Source organism: Oncorhynchus keta, unplaced genomic scaffold, assembly GCF_023373465.1.
Source record: "Oncorhynchus keta strain PuntledgeMale-10-30-2019 unplaced genomic scaffold, Oket_V2 Un_contig_1750_pilon_pilon, whole genome shotgun sequence".
Classification (NCBI taxonomy): domain Eukaryota; kingdom Metazoa; phylum Chordata; class Actinopteri; order Salmoniformes; family Salmonidae; genus Oncorhynchus; species Oncorhynchus keta.
In genome coordinates, this window is record NW_026280460.1 from 1 (window position 1) to 8,535 (window position 8,535).

The 8,535-nt window shown below is 39.7% G+C and overlaps 1 protein-coding gene across 1 annotated transcript; it reads right to left on the minus strand.

Annotated features, from left to right (window-relative positions):
• Nucleotides 1-768: 768 nt before the first annotated feature.
• Nucleotides 769-7,865, minus strand: LOC127919786 (carboxypeptidase E-like; the record flags this gene model as incomplete). The annotated part of the gene is made up of 4 exons (XM_052503581.1): nt 769-984; nt 4,975-5,093; nt 5,998-6,097; nt 7,780-7,865. Coding segments are annotated over 4 exons (452 nt in total), but the record flags the coding sequence as incomplete, so codon positions are not given.
• Nucleotides 7,866-8,535: the final 670 nt, after the last annotated feature.

An 8,535-nucleotide genomic window follows, 5' to 3' on the forward strand; every position in this document is an offset into this window, starting at 1 on the left:
GTGAGTTGACAACATAGTGCCCTACTTCCTCTAGTACACTAAGGACCAGGGAAGAGTTGACAACATAGTGCCCTACTTCCTCTATACACTAAGGACCAGGGAAGAGTTGACAACATAGTGCCCTACTTCCTCTAGTACACTAAGGACCAGGGAAGAGTTGACAACATAGTGCCCTACTTCCTCTAGTACACTAAGGACCAGGGAAGAGTTGACAACATAGTGCCCTACTTCCTCTAGTACACTAAGGACCAGGGAAAGTTGACAGCATAGTGCCCTACTTCTCTAGTACACTAAGGACCAGGGAAGAGTTGACAACATAGTGCCCCTACTTCCTCTAGGTCACTAAGGACCAGGGAAGAGTTGACAACATAGTGCCCTACTTCCTCTAGGTCACTAAGGACCAGGGGAAGAGTTGACAACATAGTGCCCTACTTCCTCTAGTACACTAAGGACCAGGGAAAGAGTTGACAACATAGTGCCCCTACTTCCTCTAGGTCACTAAGGACCAGGGAAAGGAGTTGACAACATAGTGCCCTACTTCCTCTAGGTCACTAAGGACCAGGGAAGAGTTGACAACATAGTGCCCTACTTCCTCTAGGTCACTAAGGACCAGGGAAGAGTTGCAGGGGAGAAAGGGGCCTATTGGAAAGCCAGATAAATAATGGTAGATGGCATGCTAGAAAGGTTGGAGCCCCCTGGAATGGGGTAACCCTTGACAACAACATCAACCATTAAACCAAATTAAATAAAGACAAAAAAGAGAGAGAGAAGACCTGTACAGTGGGCGGGACAACACACAATATAGTACACCCATTTGTAGACACATCAATCAACCTGTCAACCAATCAGACGTGCCAGTGGCCCTATGGACCAATCAGAGTGTTCAGAAGTTGAGTGTCTCTGACATGTCATCTTCCACCAGTCCATCAGCTCCTCCTTTTCCTCTTCCTTCCTCTCTACCAAGGACTCCAGCTCAAAGTCCACCTGGAGACACACACAGGTTAGACGGTTAGACAAACAGTTAAACACTAATCCTCTCCACCCCTGTTAACTAGATAATGCATGTTAACTAGTACTGAACATACTGTTGTCATGGTAACTGTTATACTAGTACTGAACATACTGTTGTCATGTTATACTAGTACTGAACATACTGTTGTCATGGTAACTAGTACTGAACATACTGTTGTCATGTTAACTAGTACTGAACATACTGTTGTCATGTTAACTAGTACTGAACATACTGTTGTCATGTTAACTACTACTGAACATACTGTTGTCATGGTAACTAGTACTGAACATACTGTTGTCATGGTAACTAGTACTGAACATACTGTTGTCATGTTAACTAGTACTGAACATACTGTTGTCATGTTAACTAGTACTGAACATACTGTTGTTATGGTAACTACTTCTGGACATACTGTTGTCATGTTAACTAGTACTGAACATACTGTTGTCATGGTAACTAGTACTGAACATACTGTTGTCATGTTAACTAGTACTGAACATACTGTTGTCATGGTAACTACTACTGGACATACTGTTGTCATGTTAACTAGTACTGAACATACTGTTGTCATGTTAACTAGTACTGAACATACTGTTGTCATGTTAACTAGTACTGAACATACTGTTATCATGTTAACTAGTACTGAACATACTGTTGTCATGGTAACTACTACTGAACATACTGTTGTCATGTTAACTAGTACTGAACATACTGTTGTCATGTTAACTAGTACTGAACATACTGTTGTCATGTTAACTAGTACTGAACATACTGTTGTCATGTTAACTAGTACTGAACATACTGTTGTCATGTTAACTAGTACTGAACATACTGTTGTCATGTTAACTACTACTGGACATACTGTTGTCATGTTAACTAGTACTGAACATACTGTTGTCATGTTAACTACTACTGAACATACTGTTGTCATGTTAACTAGTACTGAACATACTGTTGTCATGGTAACTACTACTGAACATACTGTTGTCATGTTAACTAGTACTGAACATACTGTTGTCATGTTAACTAGTACTGAACATACTGTTGTCATGTTAACTAGTACTGAACATACTGTTGTCATGTTAACTAGTACTGAACATACTGTTGTCATGGTAACTAGTACTGAACATACTGTTGTCATGTTAACTAGTACTGAACATACTGTTGTCATGTTAACTAGTACTGAACATACTGTTGTCATGTTAACTAGTACTGAACATACTGTTGTCATGTTAACTAGTACTGAACATACTGTTGTCATGTTAACTACTACTGGACATACTGTTGTCATGTTAACTAGTACTGAACATGCTGTTGTCATGTTAACTAGTACTGAACATACTGTTGTCATGGTAACTACTACTGAACATACTGTTGTCATGTTAACTAGTACTGAACATACTGTTGTCATGGTAACTACTACTGAACATACTGTTGTCATGTTAACTAGTACTGAACATACTGTTGTCATGTTAACTACTACTGAACATACTGTTGTCATGTTAACTAGTACTGAACATACTGTTGTCATGGTAACTAGTACTGAACATACTGTTGTCATGTTAACTAGTACTGAACATACTGTTGTCATGTTAACTAGTACTGAACATACTGTTGTCATGGTAACTAGTACTGAACATACTGTTGTCATGTTAACTAGTACTGAACATACTGTTGTCATGTTAACTACTACTAACTGTTGTCTACTACTGAACATACTGTTGTCATGTTCATTACTACTGAACATACTGTTGTCATGGTAACTACTACTGAACATACTGTTGTCATGTTAACTAGTACTGAACATACTGTTGTCATGGTAACTACTACTGAACATACTGTTGTCATGGTAAATACTACAGAAAATACTGTTGTCATGGTAAATACTACAGAACATACTGTTGTCATGTTAACTAGTACTGAACATACTGTTGTCATGGTAACTAGTACTGAACATACTGTTGTCATGGTAACTACTACTGAACATACTGTTGTCATGGTAAATACTACAGAACATACTGTTGTCATGTTAACTAGTACTGAACATACTGTTGTCATGGTAACTACTACTAGACATACTGTTGTCATGGTAACTAGTACTGAACATACTGTTGTCATGTTAACTACTACTGAACATACTGTTGTCATGGTAACTACTACTGAACATACTGTTGTCATGGTAACTACTACTGAACATACTGTTGTCATGTTAACTAGTACTGAACATACTGTTGTCATGGTAACTAGTACTGAACATACTGTTGTCATGGTAACTACTACTGAACATACTGTTGTCATGGTAAATACTACAGAACATACTGTTGTCATGTTAACTACTACTGAACATACTGTTGTCATGGTAACTAGTACTGAACATACTGTTGTCATGGTAACTACTACTGAACATACTGTTGTCATGGTAAATACTACAGAAAATACTGTTGTCATGGTAAATACTACAGAACATACTGTTGTCATGTTAACTAGTACTGAACATACTGTTGTCATGGTAACTAGTACTGAACATACTGTTGTCATGGTAACTACTACTGAACATACTGTTGTCATGGTAAATACTACAGAACATACTGTTGTCATGTTAACTACTACTGAACATACTGTTGTCATGGTAACTAGTACTGAACATACTGTTGTCATGGTAACTAGTACTGAACATACTGTTGTCATGTTAACTACTACTGAACATACTGTTGTCATGTTCATTACTACTGAACATACTGTTGTCATGGTAACTACTACTGAACATACTGTTGTCATGTTAACTAGTACTGAACATACTGTTGTCATGGTAACTACTACTGAACATACTGTTGTCATGGTAAATACTACAGAAAATACTGTTGTCATGGTAAATACTACAGAACATACTGTTGTCATGTTAACTAGTACTGAACATACTGTTGTCATGGTAACTAGTACTGAACATACTGTTGTCATGGTAACTACTACTGAACATACTGTTGTCATGGTAAATACTACAGAACATACTGTTGTCATGTTAACTACTACTGAACATACTGTTGTCATGTTAACTAGTACTGAACATACTGTTGTCATGTTAACTAGTACTGAACATACTGTTGTCATGGTAACTACTACTGAACATACTGTTGTGATGGTAAATACTACAGAAAATACTGTTGTCAAGGTAACTACTACTGAACATACTGTTGTCATGTTAACTACTACTGGACATACTGTTGTCATGTTAACTACTACTGGACATACTGTTGTCATGTTAACTACTACTGAACATACTGTTGTCATGGTAACTACTACTGAACATACTGTTGTCATGGTAACTACTACTGAACATACTGTTGTCATGTTAACTACTACTGAACATACTGTTGTCATGGTAACTACTACTGAACATACTGTTGTCATGGTAACTACGTAGTACTGAACATACTGTTGTCATGTTAACTACTACTGAACATACTGTTGTCATGGTAACTACTACTGAACATAGCTGTTGTCATGGTAACTACTACTGAGCATACTGTTGTCATGTTAACTACTACTGAGCATACTGTTGTCATGGTAACTACTACTGAACATACTGTTGTCATGGTAACTACTACTGAGCATATTGTTATCATGGTAACTACTACTGAACATAGCTGTTGTCATGGTAACTACTACTGAACATACTGTTGTCATGGTAACTACTACTGATAATACTGATGTCATGTTAACTACTACTGAACATAGCTGTTGTCATGGTAACTACTACTGAACATACTGTTGTCATGGTAACTACTACTAATAATACTGATGTCATGTTAACTACTACTGAACATACTGTTGTCATGGTAACTACTACTGAACATAGCTGTTGTCATGGTAACTACTACTGAACATAGCTGTTGTCATGTTATTATGGGTTGTTGTTGTCATGGTATTACTGGGTGTTGTTGTCATGGTTTCATGGTTCTTACCCTAATAGCAGGACTGTAGGGGACAGCCACCTTCTTGATGACAGTCAAGTAACCTGGAGCATAGGCAGATACCTTGTAGTTCCCTGCTGCCAGGAGACGCCAGTAGTCTCCGTCCTTAGCTGTTATCAATACACAATCAATCATCAATCATCAATATCACTGTACTTAGCTACAATAAGAAAGTACATTAGTAATCAATACACATGAATAATCAATACTATATTATCAATAACATTATCACAGTCCTTAACTATGATCAATATCATAATAATCAATAACAATTTATCAATATAATAATAATCAATCAACTCTAATCAATATGATAATAATAAATCAACTCTTATCAATATCTTAATAATCAATAACAATTTATCAATATAATAATAATCAATAAACTCTAATCAATATGATAATGATCAATAAACTCTAATCAATATGATAATAATCAATCAACTCTAATCAATATGATAATAATCAATCAACTCTAATCAATATCTTAATAATCAATAACAATTTATCAATATAATAATAATCAATAAACTCTAATCAATATGATAATGATCAATAAACTCTAATCAATATGATAATAATCAATCAACTCTAATCAACATGATAATAATCAATCAACTCTAATCAATATCTTAATAATCAATAAACTCTAATCAATATCTTAATAATCAATCAACTCTAATCAATATCATAATAATCAATCAACTCTAATCAATATCATAATAATCAATCAACTCTAATCAATATCATAATAATCAATAAACTCTAATCAATATGATAATAATCAATCAACTATAATCAATATCATAATAATCAATCAACTCTAATCAATATCATAATAATCAATCAACTCTAATCAATATCATAATAATCAATCAACTCTAATCAATATCATAATAATCAATAACCAATCATCAATATGATAATCAGCATGTTTTCTCCAATCAACAATATACTTCACAGTAACTCATCACCATTAGTGTTGGCTGAGAGGAGGGCTGGGATTGGTTGTACCTGTAGTGATGTCATGGTCGATGCCCTCCACTGAGATGGAGGCGTTAAAGATGGCTCCACCCTGATGGTCACGCACAAAGCCCTTCACACCACGATGCACCTACACACACACACACACACACACACACACACACACACACACACACACACACAATTCATGTTTTGGTAAAATAAGACATATTTATGTCAATTATGACGTGTGTGTGTGTGTGTGTGTGTGTGTGTGTGTGTGTCTGTGTGTGTGTGTGTAGGTGTACCTGTTCTATGTAGTTGACCAGTGAGTTGCGGTGTGTGTGTGTGTAGGTGTACCTGTTCTATATAGTTGACCAGTGAGTTGTGGTGTGTGTGTGTGTGTAGGTGTACCTGTTCTATATAGTTGACCAGTGAGTTGTGGTGTGTGTGTGTGTAGGTGTACCTGTTCTATATAGTTGACCAGTGAGTTGTGGTGTGTGTGTGTGTGTAGGTGTACCTGTTCTATATAGTTGACCAGTGAGTTGTGGTGTGTGTGTGTGTGTGTGTGTGTGTAGGTGTACCTGTTCTATGTAGTTGACCAGTGAGTTGCGGTGTGTGTGTGTGTAGGTGTACCTGTCCTATGTAGTTGACCAGTGAGTTGCGGTGTGTGTGTGTGTGTGTGTGTGTGTGTGTGTGTGTGTGTGTGTGTGTGTGTGTGTGTGTGTGTGTGTGTGTGTGTGTGTAGGTGTACCTGTTCTATGTAGTTGACCAGTGAGTTGTGGTGTGTGTGTGTGTGTAGGTGTACCTGTTCTATATAGTTGACCAGTGAGTTGTGGTGTGTGTGTGTGTGTGTGTGTGTGTGTGTGTGTGTAGGTGTACCTGTTCTATGTAGTTGACCAGTGAGTTGTGTGTGTGTGTGTGTGTGTGTGTGTGTGTGTGTGTGTGTGTGTGTGTGTGTGTGTGTGTGTGTGTGTGTGTGTGTGTGTGTGTGTGTGTGTGTGTGTGTGTGTGTCTGTGTGTGTGTGTGTAGGTGTACCTGTTCTATGTAGTTGACCAGTGAGTTGCGGTGTGTGTGTGTGTAGGTGTACCTGTTCTATGTAGTTGACCAGTGAGTTGCGGTGTGTGTGTGTGTGTAGGTGTACCTGTTCTATATAGTTGACCAGTGAGTTGTGTGTGTCTGTGTGTGTGTGTGTGTGTGTGTGTGTGTGTGTGTGTGTGTGTGTGTGTGTGTGTGTGTGTGTGTGTGTGTGTGTGTGTGTGTGTGTGTGTGTATGTCTGTGTGTGTGTGTGTGTGTGTGTGTGTATATGTCTGTGTGTGTGTGTGTGTGTGTGTGTGTGTGTGTGTGTGTGTGTGTGTGTGTGTGTGTGTGTGTGTGTGTGTGTGTGTGTGTGTGTGTGTGTGTGTGTGTGTGTGTGTGTGTGTGTGTGTGTGTGTGTATGTCTGTGTGTGTGTGTGTGTGTGTGTGTGTGTGTGTGTGTGTGTGTGTGTGTGTGTGTGTGTGTGTGTGTGTGTGTGTATGTCTGTGTGTGTGTGTGTGTGTGTGTGTGTGTGTGTGTGTGTGTGTGTGTGTGTGTGTGTGTGTGTGTGTGTGTGTGTGTGTGTGTGTGTGTATGTCTGTGTGTGTGTGTCTGTGTGTGTGTGTGTGTGTGTGTGTGTGTGTGTGTGTGTGTGTGTGTGTGTGTGTGTGTGTGTGGGGTGTACCTGTTCTATATAGTTGACCAGTGAGTTGTGGTGTGTGTGTGTATGTGTATGTCCGTGTGTGTGTGTGTAGGTGTACCTGTTCTATGTAGTTGACCAGTGAGTTGCAGTGTGTGTGTGTGTAGGTGTACCTGTTCTATGTAGTTGACCAGTGATTTACGGTTCTCCTCCCAATAAGTCTTCAGTGTGTCTTCAGCAGGAAACTTGTCACAGCTCGCTCAGAGTTATCTCAAAAACAGTTACTGCTCAGGTAGTTAAAAATCCTGCATGCCTGGGGAGGGAGGAGAGGGGGGAGGGGCAAGAGGGGACAGATGGGAGAGGGGGGGGAGGGAGGGAGGGAGGGAGGGAGGGAGAGAGAGAGAGAGAGAGAGGGATGGAGGGGAGGGAGAGGGGGGAGGGAGGGAGGGAGGGAGGGAGGGAGAGAAGAGAGAGAGGGATGGAGGGGGGAGAGGGGGAGAGAGGGAGGGAGGGAGGGAGGGAGGGAGGGAGGGAGGGAGGGAGGGAGGGAGGGAGGGAGGGAGGAGGGAGGGAGGGAGGAGGGAGGGGGAGAGGGATGGGAGAGGGGAGGGGCAAGAGAGGGAGGGAGGGGGATGGGAGAGGGGAGGGGCAAGAGAGGGAGGGAGGGAGAGAGAGAGAGAGAGAGAGAGAGAGAGAGAGAGAGAGAGAGAGAGAGAGAGAGAGAGAGAGGGGAATAAATTCAGCAAACTTAACATGTGTAAATATTAGTATACAACAAGATTCATAAACTGAACAAGTTCCACAGACATGTGACAAACAGAAATGGAATAAAGTGTCCCTGAACAAAGGGGGGTCAATATAAAAAGTAACAGTCAGTATCTGGTGTGGCCACCAGCTGCATTAAGTACTGCAGCCAACTGAGAACACTA